A 22,198-nucleotide genomic window follows, 5' to 3' on the forward strand; every position below is an offset into this window, starting at 1 on the left:
GGGTTTTTTTCTGAACCATTCTTAGCATGTCTTTGGTAATTACTTTTCTTTTGCAAATGGCCACAGAAACCGATATGATTGGATATTTATGGGGGGTTTGGGATTCTTTCTTTTCTTAATTTTCGGGTAGATTAGACTTGGAGAGTAATCCCTTCGATCCTAAAGAAAGCAACATGACTTGAAGTCAGATAGTTTTAAACTAAATTAACTTGACACCCTCTCTTCCTCCACAATCACACAAAACTATTAAACTGATAAAAACGCGCATTTAAATTCCGTGTATGTTTCCGAGTCCAATACTTGATGACATATTCAATTCACTGGTGGCGGTGGAATTCATTGCAATTTTTTCTTTGTAACAATGGAAATCAATTGTAAGTATCGCAAATGTTTTGAGTAAATAACGATCCGCATTGACATTTGAATATTCAATACCTGGGGGATTCCAAGTCAACACGTTTGATTAAATAAGAACAGACTATGTAAGACTTTATATGTCTATAAAGTGTGTGTTATGTCCTCGACAAGAGTTGTAAAGCCATTACATTTAATCCTCTACTGCTTAAAAACCTACTTTATAATTTGCACTTAACCAGGAACAATCCATTTCTGAAATTGTTTTCTTTTTATTATTATTATCATTTTTTCTGGGGGGTTTTAATAGCCGTTTGTTCTCGATCAAGTGGTTGATGTCACGCCGTATCTGAACACTCGACTTTGGAGCATTTCGTTGTTGTGTGATTTTTAACAAGTGCTGTCGTTTATTGGTTAAGGTCATCATCAGTGCTACAGATAAAGTAAAGTCCGGTTATAACGTTTGTTTGGTAACATCACAAACTATAACGGTTTAACGTTGCTACAGACTACCAAACTGGCCAGTGTGTGAATTAGCTTTATTTAAGTTTACATATCTTATTTCGCCTACATGTCTAACTACTAACATTCTGACCGCTGTGGTTTACATGTCTTACTACTAACATCTGACTACTGTTCCATTCCCTCCCCTTGGTTTACATGTCTTATTACTAACATTTGATCACTGTAGCATTCCCATCCCCGTGGTTTACATGTCTTATTACTAACATCTGACCACTGTAGCATTCCCCTCTCCGTGGTTTACATGTCTTATTACTAACATTTGACCACTGTAGCATTCCCCTCCCCGTGGTTTACATGTCTTATTACTAACATCTGGCCACTGTTGCTTTTCCCTCCCGGTGGTTTACATGCTTTACTACTAACATCTGACCACGGAGAGAGAGAGAGAGAGAGAGAGAGAGAGAGAGAGAGAGAGAGGGAGGAGTTTAACGCCAACTCGACACAAACTAGGTCATTTCGGGACTTACATATGGTTCACTCTCATTTCAATAATTCGCCTACGCGTAGGGTGCTTTAGCAGTAGGAGGAAACCGGAGTACCCGGAGAAAACCTACGAGATTGGTCGACCCTACTCCTTGTCATGTACAACCGGGGAATCGAAACTACGCCAGTTGACTCAATGACAGACCTTATGATTCAACGCACACGCGCTAACCATTCGGCCATCGGCCTCCAGGATGAATTAGAATGTACATATATTCAACCACCTTGGAGATTAATCTAAATGTAGGTTGCGGTTAGAAAAGATTAATTACCTTTCAAGATAATTACAGCCCTTAATTTATATTTACATTGTACATAAAATCCTGGTGATGTTAATATCCACCCACTCTTGTTGGTGGCGTTACTAAGCAATATGTGTGTACGTCTGGCTCTACGTCTTTATGTCAGCCGTTTTAATTATTCAGTATAAAACATAATGTGAATTTAAAAAATCGATTTTATTTATCAATTCCTAAATTTGACATTTACAATGCCATAATAGTTTATAACCAAATTATTAATACATTTAAGAATAGTTTTTACATGTGCTCTTAAAAACCAAAAACCTAATTAGATTCGGTTCAGTAATATGCATATCAATAACATATTTTTCCTTATTGGTCACTATTCGCAATACTTTGGACGCTATTGACCAAAATACGCTTTTGTCGATTTTTTCGGTGGTTAGTAGGACCGTCTGGGGTTTCAAAAGAGTACAAACGTCCAGTTGTACCTGTCTACAACTTCCCGAAATACTGTTTTTTGTTGTTTTCCAGCCAGTAATATCATTTTGCAGGTTACTGGTGCGATTTAATTACTACTTGGCAAGTCTCACAATTTGGCGATCACGTCCAAATAGCTCAATATATTGAGCTGAAACTTTCAGACAAGGCAGTAGGCCTATTCGTCACATTTTGGAGTTTTCGTTGCATACTTAAACGAACTTTATTGTTGGCGGATAAGTAATCTGGGTATTCCCCTTTAAACTGTTTTAATTTCTAAGTTACTGAGCATGATTTAAAATTAGCATTGTTTAAAGCTTACTTAATGACTGCAAAATATTCTGACATTATACTACTTATGTGGTCTAGGTACTACCATTGACGTCACTTCCTTCGTATTATTTGACATAGCGATAAGAAAATTATTTTCTTTAAGTTAAATATAAATAATTGACATACTGTTCATCCACCATCTATCGTCGTGTGGCAAAACCGAGACTCTTTGATAAAATTTATCTTTGCCTAGCAATAGCGTTTCCTTATTTCGAGATGGGATGGCATCTTATTCCGGTTGATTTAATCCGCCATGACAGTTTCATCACATATGATAAATGATGCTGGTCAAAAGTGGTATGTATTTTTGTTTATACAATCAAACATGTCGCCTTCTAACATCCACGTGATGCATTGTCTGTACCGGAAGCATGTTGACAAACAAGATTAATGTTTACCAGAGGTCGGGATCAGGGAAATATACCATAGTAGCTTACGTGTTTAGGTGAAAGGTCAAAGCAATTCCAGTGTCTGACGATCTAGAAAGAGAGGAAGTTGGTGTTTGGAAATGCAAATAAAGATCGAACAGAAATGCATGGATGTATGTGTACAGATAAAAAAAATGAAAAACGGTATAATGTGTTATAGAAATCAGAAAGCATAAACTGCTCCTTGAACAACACCAATGATTAGTGTCCCTGGATATCATGCTAGTACCTTCCGGCAAGAGGATATCTAAATATTTGGGAAGTTCTTAAAAAAAAAAAAAAGGTGGTTTGGAAGGTGGTGGTGGGGCAAAAGTTCTAACGCCTGTACCTCATAGGTCGTGGGTCTCTGTTGGGTCATTCTGTTTAATCACACTGCACAAACCAAGTCTGGTGTTGAGTGGTAGCTAAAAAGAGTGATTTAGAAATGTGGCAACGTTCTTATACTCATGTACATTATAGGTCATTGAGACGTGGGAAGGAGTAGAGTATTACCTGCCAAACCTCATTGGTTTTCTCCGAGTCATCCGGTTTCCTTCCACTGCGCAAGTAAAGTTTTGTATTCAGTGGAAGGGACGTTTTATTTCATAAAGATAAGCCATATGTTATTTCATTTTAAAAATGATCAAACAGAACATGTTATCTTTCTGTTGCCTTCGGTTAAAGATGAATTATGTAAGAGCTACATTTGCCTATTGCAGATCCCTTTTCTAGTTTCAGATGTTATATAAATTGTTATTTAATTTAGACATTTATTCACATGACAAGCCCATAGTCAATGGTCGTGATTTTCTATGGATTGAAACATGATCACCATCTAATAATTTAAACTGAAATTTAAAATGGATAAGTGAAACCTTGTTTATCATCGTAACAATGGTAGTAACAAAAATCGGCACTACACTATTGTTATCAAAACTTTAAACATTCATAATTTCGATCAGAATAAAGTAATTTGACTGTATTGATTTTCCTTTATCCTTTTTTTTTAAAATACTGTAGCGATAACTGTCATTTCTTTATCTAAATCTTGCATAATGCATCTGTGATATAGACCTGGTTCTGTTAGATATCATCATAGTGTGGGTGTCTGTTTATTCATCCTGATGCCCTTTAATTATTATGTAATGCTGCAAGCGAAGCGATTAGAATAGACATAAAAGATAAACAGTTGACAAAAGACACAATAATTCACTGTATCATCCATTGTATTGAATCGTGTACATTATGATGACATGACCATAATCGATATATTAACTAATCGATAAGTTACTGAGTTTAAACCAATATACGTCTATATACCTGATAGAAATATACCATTGTCCCTCATATTTATTATACTTACCATTGTTGTTTCACCTAGTCCCTGTTTTCTGTGCACGAAACGCGGATTTAAGTACACAAATATTTAGATACCGGTCTCTTTTGTCTGGCTTTCAGGACTGGTTGTGGAGAGTTATTGATGTTACTTTATCACTATGACACTATAGTTTTTAAATATTCACAATAAAAACAATAGCTATTACCTACACTATGGTAATTATAGTTTGTATTGTTTTATATCAAGTGGTTTAGTAAATCAACAGCCACACGCGGTCAATTAGTGACTATATCGTCCCATATAGTGCCCAGTAAAACATAGCTTTTATTTACTAAGAAAACAATGTTTGTCATGGATGGAAACAATGTAAATATGTATTTTGTTAATTAAACACTGTTGGTGTATTGTTCTGATACCATTTAATTGGTATTTGTAATTCTGCTACCAATAATATTTATTTATGTGGTCAGTTATAACAAATGAATGTCAAAACAGTCCAGAAGTCACTACTTACGGACATTGCTTCGGCAATCCACTGTTTTCATTAGAAGATGACCATGGCCGGAATTACCTTCTTCAGGAGCCCTAAGCACTTAAACGTTTATGGTGCCACTATAATCTATCATAATACTAATAGTATTAATAATATTCATGTTATATATGTATTATAGGTTTATTTGTCATTTATTATGGAGACCCTTTTCGTGAACCATTTGTTCAGTGGTAAATCTGGCAATGGAAAAACTGAAATAAATAGAAACAACGTTGAAAAGATTATACCTGTAGACAGTTTAACGTCACAAATCAAATGGCGCGAATAACGTCTGGCTTTGTTTTTACCGAAACCTTTACACTAATTAATGAAAATAAATATCAAAGATAGGTTAACACAGTTTTTCATTTTTATACTTACTGAATCAAGCTCAAGAATTATATAACTTTTTCTGAACTACAACAAGTTTAGATAAGTTATGAATTGGGTGTATCATTAAGTACAAGTTGTGGAATTTCAGCGGCTTCTGCAATGGGTCTTGTACTTATACCTTACTATGCCCACATACTTAATGGGGTTTCTACATTGTGTCTTGTACTTTGGGTCTACTCCCGAATACGCTATAGAGTTTTCTACCAGGAGTCTGGAACTTTAGATCTATCTGTACCTCTATTCCTGAATATACTATAGTTTCTACAATGCTTCTTGTACATTAGGTTGTTCAGGGCCATTATTCCATAATACATTTAGGGGTTTCCACAATGGATCTTGTACTTATAAGTCTTTATGCACTTCTACTTTAGGACGTTGTGCACCCTTATTCCTTAATAGACTTTAGGATTTCTACAGTGGTTCTTGTACTTTAGATTGTTCTGGACCTCTGTGATCTGATATTATTTTATTTCAAATAATCTGTATTCAAAATGAAATTGAACACAATTTCTTATATTTTTCAGAAATGGAACGATATACTATTACGATGGGATCCGAAAAAACACGATGATATTCTCTTCATACGGGTTCCTTCTAGTAAAATATGGCTACCGGATATAGTTTTATATAACTTGTAAGTTGCTTTTTGGTTCTTTATATCATTTTAATCACATTCCGAAAATTCTTCTGGGATTGTCCTGTGGGATTTCCAGGTCCTTTTATTTTGATGTATAATTTGTATGACATTATGTATTAAAATATATATATGGCAATTAGAAATACAAGTAAGCCACAGAAACACCAGATTTGAAGTAAAATAAAAGTTGTTTTCCCCGTTTTATTATTTTATCGCATGATTAAAACCATGCTGTGGATTGGAAAATGTTCATATCATTAGACTTTTCTTACGCTTGATCGCTTACCAGTTGCAATTGGAGATTAAATACAAATTTCCTTTGTATCAAAGTACCATGTAAAGTCAATTCGTTAAATTAGTTTATTCCGCTACATTTCACCCGACCAGTCATGTGGTGTGACTGTGGTATGGCTATTTTAAGAGAATGACAAATCAATTGTATAACTCGAACACCAAATCCAGTGACATTTACTCTCGAGCAGAATATGTAATTAATCACACCAATTCCAGAATACAGTTCACCAATCCACCTGTCAATTAATGTAAAGTACTCTATGTTTTATGGTTAGGTCTAAATATTAAGGCCACCTGCAGATTTCGTCAAGGTCACAGATGTAAACAGGACTGGCACTAGCCCTAACCCACGATCTCGTCTACAATCACGTGCCCTTACCCCATTTACACCTGCATGTGGCCTTAATATTTAGACCTGACTAAATAGAAACGATGGTTTTAAATACATAGAGTCAGCCAGATCTTGTCAAATTAAAATGAAAGTAGAGCCAAACATTTTTTATCCATTATACTTTAGTGTTGTCATTGTAATTATATAGCAGCGATTGGGTATACTTACTCTTTCTTTAAGTAACATCTGATACCATATCTCAATTGAGTTGAGGAGTTATACAATACAAAAGTACAAGAAACCTGTGTTGGCTATGTGAAAATCCTTAATCAATGAGAATAGATATCCTCAATAAACGAAATTAGATAAGTTCTGAAATGAGTAAGATTGTTACATTACGCCTGTCGGTACTAAAAGCTGAAACCAATCTTTGACTTCCATTATGACATTGAGTCCATTCAACTTGTTTTTCATAGATTTTTTGGGAACCATTGTATTTTTATCGTACTGATTTCATATAAAAAAGCTAAGAAATTAGATAGAAGTCCATGTATGGCGTCTAGCCTGTATTTTTACAACCTCTCGTTTTCTATGAATAAATACAAATTTGAATGAATTTAATTTACAAAATCTCACTTTACAAAAATTCAATGATCAATTATAAGTGTATATACGTCATCTTTTTGGCCATATTCTTCAGTCCATGATCTAGAGCAAACTACCAACGATCTCTTTGGGAGTTGTTTTGATATAAAAGTACATACTTGAAAATTCTGATCGCGTCACAATAGATCAATTATTCAATGATCGCCTCCAAAAAATTATTTCTATTATCAACATGATACATGTACTAGGAAATCAAGTAGCCAGCGATTAAATATTTTAATCAATTATATGTAAGTTAAAATGAAAATGCCTGTGTTTACGCCTTACGGTTACCCGGTCGACCCTATTTTTTCAGCCAAAATCACCGACCCTAAACTCTTTTCTCTCGTTTCTCAGGTTCTATAACTCGGTCTTGGTGTGATTTTCTCTAGGAAATAGCTAGTCCAAACCTCAATAATAAAAAACGTTCTTCCCATCAACCGACCCTAATTTTTTGGATCAAGTAACCGTAAAACAGGTAAATTTTTCTTGGCCTTAACAAATATCCAAAGATCAGAAACGGTCATCGACTCCATCAATAAACATTTTTTTCTCTTATTTTCAGTGCCGATGATCGATTAAGGGAACAGCGGGATGCTCTGGTAGTTGTGGACAATAATGGTACTATTTTGTGGATGCCGCAGGCCATATTAAAAAGTTCCTGTTCATTTGACACGCTGTATTTCCCCTTTGATCAGCAGAAATGTACGATGAAGTTCGGATCATGGACTTATAACGGAAACAAATTAAACATAGACTTTGTGTTACAAGAATCGATGGACATGAGTGATTTTGTCCACAACAACGAATGGGACGTAACGAAAAACGTTGCTCAGCGAAATGTACTTTATTACAGTTGCTGTCCTGAACCGTATCCCGACCTCACATTTACGTTGTCGTTAAAACGCAAGGTGGCTTTCTATACGTTCATCTTGGTCTTACCTTGTGCCCTACTGAGTTTGTTGACACTAGTGATATTTTGGGTTCCTCCAGAATCTCCAGCTAAATTACAATTAGGTAAGCACAAACAGACTATTTTCTTTGATTTCAATTTGAGAGTCACGCCGACTCAGTGAGTAAGACTGTTTTGATTATCGTCGGTGCAGAACAGTAGGCCGTTAAGCCGCATTTTGTCCAATCTAAACACTCTCATTATCAAACCTTCCGTTCTGCACCACTGACAATGGGAACCACGCTGGAAAATCCCGGGGAACCTTCTCGGCCAACACCGAGATCGAACCCCGGTCTTCGTGGCTAGTTAGCTAGCGTCTTACTCATTGAACCACCAAGGCTCCTTTCCAGTGAAGGAAGTTGATATGGTACATTTTCTTCTTTAAATACTAATGCCAAAAGGTCCTGTAAAACACCCCGCTATGGCCTTATTTTTTTATCGCAGCGTAAGGCTTTTTAAAGATAGTTTTGATTATCATAACCAATCGCTAAAAAGATTTGATTTGATACGGTCTTAAACTGTGTGCATTATTTCTGCTCAATCTTATGACTTGATAATTAGATTTATACGTTTCTAATATCACAACACGACTCGTACAGAATCGATTAAGATAATCAAGACAATACATTCCAAGTCGTTCAACTCCGTAAATAATTAAGGCTTTCAAAAGAATATTACCTATAATTGAAATATACTTCAAAGGCAAAAGTATATTATTTTTTTCATTTCTGTACAAATTATTCTTTAAAAGACTAAATCTCTATTCTTTGGGAACTAGAAATGGACACAAATGGGTCGTAATGCATATAGTAACGTAATTTGAATGCATATAAACTCATTTACATTTAAACGTTTCTGTTTTTACTGTAATTTCTAATCATTTATATTCGGCGAAATACGCGAAGAGTCTACATTGAATGACAGTCTTTGGCGCCTGGTTATTCCAGTCTACACCGGTAGTATTCATTGCTCATACGCATTGACTTCTGGGATATGTTTAGCCTCGTTCATCTTGTCGCTTCATTAAAAATGGCACTCGAAAGCATTCTGGTAGGCGATTCGTGTGCCACTTTCAAACTTTTCCTTTTGTCGAAAATATTGGATATCAGAAGCCCATCTTTTCAAGATAAGACCACAACATCAATGTTGATTTGAATTGACCAATAAGCCATGTTTACAATGTCGAAGACTGTCGATGATACTGAGTTAGAGTGGCTAAGTGGGTAAGACGCTGGGTCGCTAGCCTGGAGGTCGGGTGTTTGATCCCTGCATTGCCCGAGAAAGTTCATCCAGATTTTCTGGCGTGGTTTCCCCTTGTCAGTGATGCAGGACGGAGGGCCTGACAAGGACAGATGTCTAGTCGTTCAGATGGGACGAAAAACCGAGGTCCCGTGTACAAATTGGCGTGCATGTAAAAGATCCCTAGGCAGTTGGAATTCGATATAAGATTAGGCCGTAGCGCCGTTGCCCGGGCAAAATTTCCCTCATAGCACACTGTATGGGGTATGCCCGTCTTCATTAGCCCATTTTAGGAGCAAAACAGTAGGACGTTAACCCCCATTTCATTTCATTTCATTTCTGAGTTAGAGACTTGTCTTCTTTAAGTCGGTTATTTCAAATATTGACTTTCGAATTTCTGTCCACAATATAACAAAACTAAATGCAAATCATTTCGTCATTCAAATTCCACAGGTATGACTCATTAAGCAACTGTAGACGTTATGTAAGCCAATTAGAGTCGGGAAATATTCTCTTAATTAGTTTCAAGCGCACAGTATTTGCTCTGTAATACATATTGAATTGTTATGAGTTTCGGTTTACTTTGTTGAAAATTATGACATAGTACAGATGTAGAATTGTTGTCATGGTTACTTACAGAATGAATGAAATGATATCTGTTCTGCTCATTACCAATGGCATATGCCATGCATTGTGCTATGGGGGAAATATTGCATGAACAACGGCGATACGGCCTACCCGTATTTCGAATTACAACTGTAAAAAGTTCTTTTATGTGCACGCCATTGTGTATACGGGACCTCGGAGTTTCATCCCATCCGAACAACTAGACATTGTTCCTTGTCTGGCCCTTGTCTGGCTGACAAAGGGAAACCAGCGTCTTAGTCACTGAGCCATCGCGGCTTCCCCTAGGATGATCATGATTCGTGGAGTTTCCTAATTTCTTTAAGAAAGACATAATAAAGTAATAAATTTACACACAAAAAAGTCGAAGTGGCAATGGTCGCTGTTTTGGTGGTTGTGGTGACCCTGGTGGTTTTGTTTTTGACTAAAAGAAGAAATAAGAGGAGGCTCTATTAGTGTGTTTCTAACTAGGGACGGAAGTTTCTTCAAGAACTTACCCCTCTATCCTCGAGCTAGAGCTAGGGTTTGTTATATTTACTTTATCAAGAGTTTGATATATTTAAGTATAATTCATGATTTTGAGTTTAGCCTAATGAATGACCTTATTTGGTATAGTGTACGGTCACCGCGACAGCATTAGCCACTTGTAAACGTTGTTTGAGATTGTCTCTTTTTTATAGGTATGAGTGTTTTTGTTGCTTTTTTCTTCTTATTGTTGGTGTTAGCTGATTTCACACCTCGAGCAGCCGCCTCTATACCTCTTATTGGTAAGATTAAGCCTGTTATTTATTTATTTATTTATATAGAATTGAATGGAGAGTGTTAAAGCCCATTATTCATCTTATTTCGAGACAACTTTAACATGATTTACAACAATATATTTTATATTGAGTATTATTGGCCTTGATGCTTCACCACACAAATACAAACGTGGATTATTAAAGATTTATTACCTTGACAGTCACAATTCTACATACATAGAATACACAAGCATGGAATATATATTTTTTGTTATCGAAAACGTTGTATCTCTTGAAATACTTCAAGGGAAACGTTTTTGGTAATCTAGAAATGTTAATACTGCTGCCATTTTGTGTTATATACTTTTGCAAGACTACGAATTCATGACCGGTGGCGTTACCTAGTAACATATGATTAATTAAAATGGCAACGCTAGGCCCACTTTCGACTTAATTATTAAGCCACATGAGTTTTAACGTCAAATGAAGAATAACACAAGGTGCAATTTTATTGATACACAATTACTGAGTTTAATACTAAGCGACGCGTCGACGAGGATACTCTCGTTGAAACGTCGCTTAGTATTAAACTCAGTAATATACCTTGTGTTAATATGTTCAATTACTAAATGCCAATCAAAGAAAATGAAGAATAGGTTAAATTTTTGATTACTTCTTTCTGATTATTGACGAATGTGCAGGGCGAAATGACGTCAAAAATCAAATGTGCGAAGCATTGCTGCCCTTTTGGCCCTTTTCTACTTTAATCATGTACATGTATGTACCTTAAAGAACAGCCATATTGCCTCAGAGCTTCTGATGTTATCAAATTCTCGGTCGGGTACCCCCCCCCCCCTCCAGTTCCTCAATAATCTATGGATATGAACTGTTAAACCAACTTCTATAATCCAAGGGACATAACTCCTTAACTTCTGTCTTTCAAGCTTAAATTATTTACCAATTCCATTACAGGTGCGTATTTTTGTTTAAGTATGGTGATGATAACAATGTCAACTGTACTGGCGTGTATTGTAGCAAATATGTATTTCCGAGGTGTTAGAATTAACAGAGCACCAAGATGGTTCCGATATGTAAGTTCAACGTTTCAAATTTTTCTTTAAAGCTTCTTTAGCCCGAACACCTTGGATTATTCTTTATCAAATTGTGTGTGTAAATTTGCTTCCCACCAAGAGTTGCATTTTAGGAAAAAAAGCCAAATAATCGAGCAAAACTGCCCTAAAATAAACACCAAAGCAACTATTTTTAGGATACACCACAGTAAAGAAATTTATGGCAAGTCAACAACTGCAATAGACGACCAAAGTCAAAATCGGTCGTATTATTTCTGTCCTAAAATAAACACCAAAGCAAGCACAAGAGATGACCTAAGTCAAAATCAGTCGTATTATTACTGCTACGTCTTTCTTGAAAATCGTCACTTTTTTTTCATTGTGAGTGAAGCTTGTATCCTTACAGGCCGGGACTGTAAAGCGCAGTGGACCTTAACGTCTGACCCCCGGATCCATTCACTTGATTTGATACTCGGCATCGTATTCTACGCAAAATTTTACTCTAGAAAAGTTGGGTCTGGTTTTGTGCCCATTTGATGGACACCCCCCCCCCCCCGCGCTGAGCCTCCAGACTATTACTCAGGGGCTTAATAATGGAAGTCAATGACCTGTCTAAAAATTTTAAATAAACCTCATAAAATTGTCACAAAGTATGTGTTGTATCCCAGTCTGTCTCTAATATACAGGTCATTATTTATTGTATTGTTGATTTAATCAAAACTAAATGTCATCACCTGTCTGGATTTAATTGTTTTGGGGACTTCTCTTATAAAAAGATATCGATCATTTAATTTAAGAATTGAATAACCAAAACATTAAACATATTTGAAATATTTTGAGTTAGATTTCTGAAATGGACAACAAGCTTCGATTTCTGAAAGGGACAACGCGCTAAGATATCTTGAAGGTATAACAAGCTTAGAATTGAATAACAAAAACATTAGAAATATTTGAAATATTTTGAGTTACATTTCTGAAAGACACAACATGCTTCGATTTCTTGAAAGAATGACAAGCTAAGAATTCTTAAAGGGTCAGCACGCTAAGATTTCTTAAAGGGATAACAAGCTAATATTTCTTAAAGGGGTAATAAGCTAAGATTTCTTGAAGTGACAACACGCTAAAATAACTAAAGACCTAATAATAACCAATCATTATTCAACTGGACCAATTTGAGGTTTACATTAGCATATATGTATTTCACATTGTCTGACTTCGTAGAAATAATATTAAATTCGGAAAATCGTTTTCATTCCCTTTTTAGCTTCATTTTAAAAAGGGGTTTGGATGGCCGAATGGTTAGCACGTGCGTGCTGTATCATAAGGCCTGTTATTGAGTCAGCTGGCGTGGTTTCTAATCCCTGGCTGTACGTGACAAGGAGTAGGGTCGCCTGTCCAACCTCGGGGGTTTTCTCCGGGTCCTCCGGTTTCCTCCCACTGCTAAAGACCCCTACGCGCAAGCGAATCATTGAAATGAAATTAAACCATATGTTAGTCCCGAAATTACCTAGTTTTTGTCGAGTGAACGTTAAACCCCATTTCTCGCTCTCTTGCTCTCTCATTTTAAAAAGAAACCGCATGATTGCTATTTTCAATCATTATCTATTTTTTAACTTTTATAGCAAGAACGGTTAGTTAGTCCTTTATCTATATCTGTGAGCTAGGGGTAACCATTTTCATTAATTTAATTTTTCTCTCTCTCTCTCTCTTTTTTTTATTTTAAATGATTTTTTATATTCTAATTGTAGTGTATGGTGAATTTTGTTGCCAGAATTTTGTGTCTTAAAGATAAGATCGTGGATATAAACACCGAATTACCCTCCAAGAAAAACTGGAGTAGCTGTGTCGTCACAGAACAAAATGGCCGCTTTAACGATCCGGAAATCAAGTTTGCAAAAGTGAGACTATTAGATAATGGACTCGATTCAAAAAGTTCTTTGGAATCATCCGAAAGCGGGAAAGACAACAACGTACAAATGGACAATGGTCGCTTCAATTACTTTAGTAAAAATTGCGGCATCTTTGACGAAGTGCGGGAAATTCGCGATATTTTACAGCGTGACGAAGAGCGTCGTGTTAAAAAAGAAGAAAGAGACCAATATGTGTTGGAATGGCGGGTTCTCGCTTGTATCATTGATCGTCTGTTCTTTATTATATACCTCATGGTAAATGTTGTGGGACTCATTGTTTTATTTACAGTGAAATTTTAAAATACAAGACAATGTGAGAGTACAAACTATACACAATAAGACAGAATATGATCACCATCAAAAACATACTTTTTTCACCATAATATTATGTAAGTGCCCATGTATTCAGCTCGGAGCCAAGGCTGATTTTGTTATCACTGTCACATTACACACGCTTGGTGCGTTTCGTGCGTTTCTGTTTGAACTAAACAATATGCCTTGTACAGATTGGCAGCACCAGAGATGATCTTGATTTTGTATGGCACCAGGTTTAGTAAAAAAAAAACAATGACACCAACCCAAATCGTAGAATTAAACTTTATTCAGTGATAGTTTCATATTTTTACATGATTGTCCACCACTTATATAGTATTTCACAGATTCAGCGATAGCATCGTATCTTCACAGATCAATCACGAATTATTTTAAATAGGCCTATGAAATGTGATTTTTGTAGCAATATTTGTAAACGTATGAGACATGTTGGCTTCATTGATATAAAATATGCACGGACATTCCTTGGGAATGAGAATAATTACATTTAAACAATGCAGGTGCTCTCTTGATTCAGAAACAGATAGACTTATTTCTATAACGGAATCTAAGAGATGAAATTGTTGTAGCCATGTTGCATTCGGTAATATGGAAATTATTATTCATCATTAAAGTTCAGAGATATTAACGCGTATTTTCCTCATCTGTTATTAAATTATGCTCACACAGAATTTGCTATAATAAACTAGATATTATAAAATTGTGTGACACCACTATAATTCATGATTTTTATTTGTGGTCCAGGAACTGGTTCCCGGGCGCTACTCATCTCGTTCTTGGGGCGATGCTCTTCCCAAAAGGCCTACGGCTCGATCAGTTTAAGTACGATCGACACGGCATGTTTGCTTTGTTTCTTGGACAAATTAATGCGCATCGATTTTTTTTATATGACACTGCATTCCAAGGTGACTGCAATGACGTCATGCTCGGTTCCTGGTTCACATAGTACTTGTACTATTTAACATAGATGGTCATCTTCGCAAAAGGCCTAAAGCTCGATCAGGTTAAGTATGGTCGACATGGCATGTTTGGTTTGTCCCTTTGACAATTACGCATCGATTTGTTTTATATGACACCACAGATGGCTGCAATGACGTCATGCTCGGTTTCTGGTTCATTGATTGCGTCTCCTTTCTTAATTATTGCACATATAGCATACATTCTTCATTTTGAAAATGTAGCGTATCTAAATCAGAAAGTAGCTCGACACTTAAAAGAGTGAATAATGCTCTTGGTTATCATAGGAATGACGTCATTATTGACCCCGACAGGTTCAAAGAGGATGCGTCATATCACCAGGGAAATCACTTTTACAATGAAACCCTGAGTTCAAACGAAAGGTAAACGATTACCGCGGACTCCCGAGTCTACCTATTGAACATGCTCAAAGAGTACACGCTTATTTCAAACAAACAAGTTTCTAATTGTTTGTTGATATCGTTTTTAAATATATAATATTGTTGTTGACTTTAAAACATTGAAATATTGCCATTTTTATTTGAAAATAAAGAATAAAATATAATGGTGTTTTTATTTTTCACCCATTTATTTGTTTGGGGAAATTACCTTCATTTTTAGAAAAAAAATAGCATGGTTGAGAAATGTCTGACAAGGGGATAAACTCTTTATACAGAAATTGTATGGTGGATAAGCATGCGCCGAAATGATATTGTAGATAAGCGAGCGTCGAAAAGATATGGCAGATAAGCATGTGTCGAAATGAAATGGTGGATAAGCATGCGTCGAAATGATATGGCGGATAAGCATGCGTCGAAATGATATGGTGGATAAGCATGCGTCGAAAGGAACACGAAAGGCAAATAGCATGGTTGAAAAATGTCTGATGAAGTGATAAACTCTTTACAAAAACTGATTTGGCAGATAAACAGGCATCCAAGTGGTACACGTTATATGGTATCATTATATAAAATATTAATATCAGATTATTTATCTATTTCCACTCTATCATTAACTGTATTTAAAACAAAACTAACATCCCACATAAAGTAAAACAAGGAACCAAGTATAGCGTACAGACTGCAATGGTGTAACCCCATATTTTGAAAATTATATCGTTCACTTATCAACTGCGGGAGCCACGATGGCGTAGAGAGTAAGACGTTGGCGCGCTAACCAGGAGGTCCCGTGTTCGATCTCTGCGTTGGCCGAGAAAGTCAATCGGGATTTTCCAGCGTGGTTCAACCTTGTCAGTGGTGCAGGAGAGATGGCCGGGCAAGGGACAACGTATATTCGTTAGGGTGTGGCGAAAAACCAAGGTCCCGTGTACACATCGGCGTGCACGTAAAAGATCCCTTGGCAGTTGGAATTTGATGTAAGAGTAGGTCATAGGGTCTTTGTCCGGGCAAAATTTCCCTCATAGTACACTGTATGGCGTTTTTTCGTCTTCGTTAACCCAGTTGGAGCTACTAGGCTGGTAACTGCTAGTGGTCGCAGAGATATTCTCTATTTACTGGCTTTGGCTTCTGATCTCCCGATACTATCAAGTGAACGTTGTGGTGCACAATACAGGTTATGCGTATTATGTATGTTTAGAACACCGATAAGTTCATACAGTTAATATGTTTGTCCTATGTGTGTATTATAACGCTGCATCCAGTGGTAAAATTAAAACGTAACATTGTTGGATAGCTTGAACACTAGATGTAAGTTGGAAGTCTTCACACATGTTTCGTAGTGGGTTGGGTTGTTTTGACTACTGCGCCCTTATTAATTGTTTTAGTTTACTAATAGATCTAGTAGTTGAGATCGCCAAAGCCAAATTTAGGGATAAGGGTATTAATGAAATAAAATTATCTTGGCCTCAAATCTATATCTTTCAAAATCATTTATTGCTTTCACTTCACAAAATTATATCGACACTTTTTACAACTTTCGCGTCCGAACAAGTATCCAGTTGTACACCGGATGTCAGTTGGTCACCTTTTAGTCACACTGAAAACATCTGGACTGTTTGGTGGAGATACACAATTTCGAAGATATTACCTCTCAGTGACAAAATATATGCATTATACAGATCGGTCATCAAGGGCACAATGATCTCTTAGTCAGATATGCGCAAATATTTCAATGGCTTCTATAGCAGCTGACGGCCAGGATTATGTTGCACTTTACTTGACACTGACAGTTGAAAAACAAACAAAAAATTTCGCTGCAAATTCTTCGAATTAAACATTGGAAAAACAAATTTTACCTGCTTGAGAGGCTTTGGGCAGAGTAAGGAAGGGTGGAGCATTAAGGGCGAAAATGAAATCTAGGCGCTGTGGGGATAATAGCATCTAATATAACTTTAACAGTGCCGCGAAGATGGAGGCAGACAAAATGCTGATGTGTACCCAGGCCCGTAACTAGATTGGGCGCAGGGGGCGTGGGGGGGGGGGGGGCTTTGGCCAACTGCAAAAAATTTCGCCCCCACCCCCGCCCCTGTGAAAAAATTTTAAATCATAAAAAAATAGATATACATTATCCGTCAATATTACAGCACCCCCGAGAACACTTCCCGCCCCCCTCGTTGCTCTGAGCTAGTTACGGCCCTGTGTGTACCATTTCGTCCTGATTTATTTAGCATTTGATTCATGCATATCGTCACAGAGATGTCATTAGCGTTCTAACTTGATAATTCCAGGTCATATTGTCTCTGCTCCAACTACATCGATTGCCGTGGTTGTTGTCAAAGTGAATACAATATAGGCTGGTATGATCTGGTCTGAATAAAAAAAAAATAGAAGACGTTACACTGTAAAAAATAAATCCGTATATAAACATAAAAAAATCCGGCAGCAGATTTACACGGAAAAAATCCTGTAAATCAAAATCTGTTTTTTCACGGAATTGTTTTCCATGTAAATCTGCTGTCGGAACTTTTTATGTTTTATAACAGGATTTCTGTATAAGCGTGGGCTCGAAACCACCCCACGTGACTAAATGGCAGACCTATGATGATAAGCCCACGTGTTAGATCGTTCTCGGCCACCATGTCTAGATAAAGGTTGTAAACAGGAAGATGGTGTAGTGGATATTTGTACATGTTTATTCAGCGCATCATAAAAAAAACAACTCCATATCAATAATATTACATGCAATAATTAAAAACAAAATATACAATAAAATGAATTAATATAACACGTGCTGCTATACATTTATGTTAAATAATTATTCTGTATATAGCCAGGATCGCTTGGTGTCTGCTGCGATCTTGGATACTTGGAGTGATTCGGCCTGATGAACCTCGGCATACACTGATGATGTAAAACACTGATGATGTAAAACACTGACATGTCATAACCGGAAACTGGGGCTATGCGAAGGGGGTGCAATGGTGCGTTTTGTAGTTTTTGCGCCCCCTCTTAAAATTAGAAAAACACTACGTGGTTTCAATGCATTTTTCAACTCGATAATCATAATACTTAACAGTGTCAAACAAATCATGAAAATGGGGTTTCGTGGATCTTTTAATCTTTTAAAGATACATTAGTTAAGAGCTACATATGCCCATTGCAAGTTAAATGTTATAGAACTAATAAATTAGACCTTTATTTACTTAACAATTCGAAAATCAACTCTGTTGACCGACGGATGGCTTGGATACAGTTTGGATTTAAACAGTCGTCCACTTAATAATTAAATCATTAAATGGCTGACAAAGCTAACATTTTCCGTTAATCACTGACGTCACTCTCGCAGACTGCCGATGAAAGGAATGATAATCGAGGGTACCTTAGACATTGAGAATTTTACTTCATAATCGAGAATATGTGGGCGGATCGTCTGTCAATCAAACGATCAACAATTCTCAGAGACGGTGCGGGGACAGCTGATACCTATTTCTAGTCCAAACTTCCAACAGTGACAACTTTGTTCAGAATGAAGTAATGTGATTGCAATTTTCAATATTTTCTTTTTTTATCATCTATTGTTGAACTGTTATATCAAGAATGACCAACTTTTTATTAAAATCTTAACTAATGTATCTTTAATGGAGTTAAAGGGCGTCATGAAAATCGCAGCAGATTTATTATAAAGTGCAGATAACTCTTCAGTGTTTCAGTGGTTAAATTGATAAAGAGAGTCAAAAAAGCGAAAACAAGTTTTTCATTGTAACATAAATCTTATTCATTTTACTGTTCAAGTAATGGAACCTCGGTGGTTCAATGAGTAGGGCACAGAGTAGCCAACCAGGATGTACAGGGTTCGATCCCGAGAGAGGTCTTCGGATTCCCAACATGGTTTCCCTCTGTCAGTGATGCAGGACTGATGCAAGTTGGAGTGCCCGGAACAGAGTCTAGTTGTTTATATGGGTTGAATAACCGAGGTCCCGCGTACACCTTGGCGTGCACGCAACAGAACCCTTAACAGTTGAAATTCAAAATAAGACCAGATCGTAGCACATTGTCTGGTTAGTGCAGAAAAGTAGGAAATCAAATGTAATGAGATATTCCCTTTTTATTCAGAATATCCTATTATTAATATAGGTCTGAAGAGTGAACAATCCGGCCAAAAATAGAAAGAAATTTCATAAAATCTAGCTTCATCTAAAAGTAACGGAAAAATTATTGATTACTGGATACAGATTGGAGTACTAAACTCTTGATGCATGGTCTGCATTTATAGTGACGCTAATAAATGTGCCTGGACACCAAAGAAAGTTTCATGTGGGCGTGATAAAATCGATTACTATATTAAACAAATTAATGGACAAATTAAATAAACATAACCATTTTCGGTGTATATATTTATATATATATATATATAGATGTATATACATGTAGGCGTAATAGAGATACACACGTGGTATTTATCAATAGAAAAAAGCAGTTGAAAGACACGAATGAGACAGGTAGTGAGTCTAGGAGTAACGCTAGGCCATCTTGGCTTTCAACATAATGGCGGCAATTCCTAAAAGATTTATCAGTACGTAAAATGTAAAAAATATTCTATCTACAACACAAGCGATAATTCGCCACTCTTCTGTGTTACGTTTTCTAATGTCCTCGTTTGCTTTCTTTTCTTCAAACCTGCTAATGATTTCTCTGATAGCCGACACTTCTGTACTTAACGGGTTGGCGGGCACACGACACGGTGTTCTCCGTCTGGGCGACGGTTCACAACTACTGTCATCCAGTCCGATGTCATTAATAGTAGATCTGGAGTCAATTCCATTCTCTAAAAGTCTCACGCGGGCACACGCCATTTCGGAATCTTCTTCGTCAGGCTCTGTTGTGACGTAAGATGTCCATAATTTTTTATGAGAATATTCTCTTTGTACTTCACTGATCATATCTCCCAAACACATCACCTTAGCAACGCCATCAAATATACACTGCAATGATAAACAAAATACACTATAACGCTCTTTTGGGAGCAACGTTCAAGCCGTGGTATATCGAGCACACCCGATATAAGACTATAACGCCTTATATTGAAACCTGTCCGATGGACATCGTCCAAAGGGGTCAAAAGTGTCGCGCTTCGAGTTCTAGCTCACAAGACACCTATGACTTGCGGTCGCGGGTTCAATGCCTTTTGTGAACGTAAGTGACATAGAGAGAGGATCGCCTTAACAACCCTGTGGGTTTACTCCGATCACCTCCCATACCAAAGACCCCTGCGCATGGACTGACCTTATTAAATAAAGTGGAAGCGGGCGTTAAATCTTCAATTTACTAGCCAGAACTATGAAAGCCACACAGATTATGGCAATGTATGTGTGGGATTTATTCAATCTATATTCTAGAAATTCCACAAACTCATATATTCGTGAAACGTTATGCATCATGTGTTTCTTATGTAAAGTTTTGTTGTGCTTTTTTAGTCACACTTTAACGATTTCTTTACATGTTATCCCGCTTTCATTTACTGCCCAGCCTTTTCGTTGAATTATAAATGGCATTTCGATGTTTGGACACACCTCGTTTAATCTAAAAGCATTCTTCGACTCGTCAATACTTTGAACTTAAATTTTCAAAATCATTTTTTTTATTTCGAAGTCACCAACCGTTACAAATTGTAAAAGGTATCTGTTGGCGCCGGTATATGTAAAACCCAAGATAGTATGAAACACTGCAGCATCGATATTGTTCGCCCCAGACAATAAATTGTCATCCCCAGTATCAACTTCCAATAGTCTTTCGGTTTCGTTATAAATTACATGTTAACTTCTGGCTAATGCATCGTTTTAATGCCAGTTGAATTAACCAAACATTAAAAACACAGGAGAACCGTAATACATTTTTCACCGAAACTGTTTAAAATGCCATGGATGTATACAGTCGCATAAAACCAACATTCAACGTTCAAATAAATAACCAGTGTGAATTTAATCACAGTTTTATGTAGCCCAAGTAATGATATTAAATACTTTGTGTAAGTTCCTCCTGAACATTAAAGAATAAAAAAAATATTTAATGTAACTGGAAGTGCAATGCAGTGATGATGGGTTTCATTTCTACACAATTGGAGCAATATTTCCCGATAAAATGTTTTTATCGAAAAGGCATAGCATTCGTTTCTGTAAAAATATTACGATTAGTTTATAAAAATGATAAATTAAATGACATATCAGATGGCACAAATTACAAAAGAAAATTAATTTTTCGGTTATACCAATTTACATTTAAAAATCTCAACCCGATGTACATAACATTACTAACATTTAAAAACATTAATTGGCCATTTCTCGACTATAGGATAAGATAACAAATATTTCTGATATTTTTTAGGAGAAAAAAGGAGTGCTTAGATTAATTGTTCCATAATTAATACCCTTGAATTTGTTTGGATAAGGAACTGTAATCCAAACGCTAATCTTCTTTTTATTCTTGGAGGCGACTCTCTTAGAAAAAAAAGGCAAAGGTGGCGGTGGCGATGACGTCATGCTTGGTTCCTGGTCCATAATAATAATACTGTTGTACATGATGTCACCAAAATTACATCGAAAACGCGTGTCGAGAAAGGCTATGGGTAATATATAATTTAAACCACACTTACTGAACGTAACCAATCAGGAGCTCTGTTCACTCTGACACCCCGAAAAAACATATTAGCTATAATACAAGCTAATACTGTAGACATAGTGATCATCACCATACTTAAACAAAAATATGAACCTGAAACAAAGTAATTCAAACAGATTTACGTTTTGTCTCAGTGAGTAAGGCCTGGCTCACTAACCAGGAGGTCGGGATTCCATGGGCTATACGATATACCGGAAAACAACCGGTGTTTTCCGGTAGTTTTCCGGTGTTTTCCGGTAAATAGTATTGCCGGGATTCCATTCCGCTTTCGGCCGAGAAAGAAAGTTCCCGGAATTTTCCATCGT

The 22,198-nt window shown here is 36.5% G+C and overlaps 2 protein-coding genes across 3 annotated transcripts in view; one reads left to right on the top strand and one right to left on the bottom strand.

The window, feature by feature from the left end:
• Positions 1 to 15,385, top strand: part of LOC126810601 (neuronal acetylcholine receptor subunit beta-3) — a 74,271-nt gene extending 58,886 nt beyond the window's left edge. For both annotated transcript variants that reach the window (XM_050535763.2, XM_050535764.2), the window contains exons 4-8: positions 5,613 to 5,722; positions 7,561 to 8,012; positions 10,491 to 10,577; positions 11,523 to 11,641; positions 13,369 to 15,385. In XM_050535763.2, the coding sequence (XP_050391720.1) occupies positions 5,613 to 5,722; positions 7,561 to 8,012; positions 10,491 to 10,577; positions 11,523 to 11,641; positions 13,369 to 13,830 (1,230 nt within the window). In that variant the 3' untranslated portion in view covers positions 13,831 to 15,385. The remainder of the gene's footprint in view (positions 1 to 5,612; positions 5,723 to 7,560; positions 8,013 to 10,490; positions 10,578 to 11,522; positions 11,642 to 13,368) is intronic.
• A 2,505-nt stretch (positions 15,386 to 17,890) lies between these two features.
• The window catches only part of LOC126810602 (neuronal acetylcholine receptor subunit alpha-2), a 44,944-nt gene continuing 40,636 nt past the window's right edge, over positions 17,891 to 22,198 (bottom strand). The window contains exons 7-8 of the mRNA XM_050535765.1: positions 21,868 to 21,986; positions 17,891 to 20,200 (exon numbers count right to left, since the gene is read on the bottom strand). Coding sequence (XP_050391722.1) covers positions 19,739 to 20,200; positions 21,868 to 21,986 — 581 coding nt within the window. The 3' untranslated portion in view covers positions 17,891 to 19,738. The remainder of the gene's footprint in view (positions 20,201 to 21,867; positions 21,987 to 22,198) is intronic.

This window comes from Patella vulgata, chromosome 2 (assembly GCF_932274485.2).
Source record: "Patella vulgata chromosome 2, xgPatVulg1.2, whole genome shotgun sequence".
Classification (NCBI taxonomy): Eukaryota; Metazoa; Mollusca; class Gastropoda; family Patellidae; genus Patella; species Patella vulgata.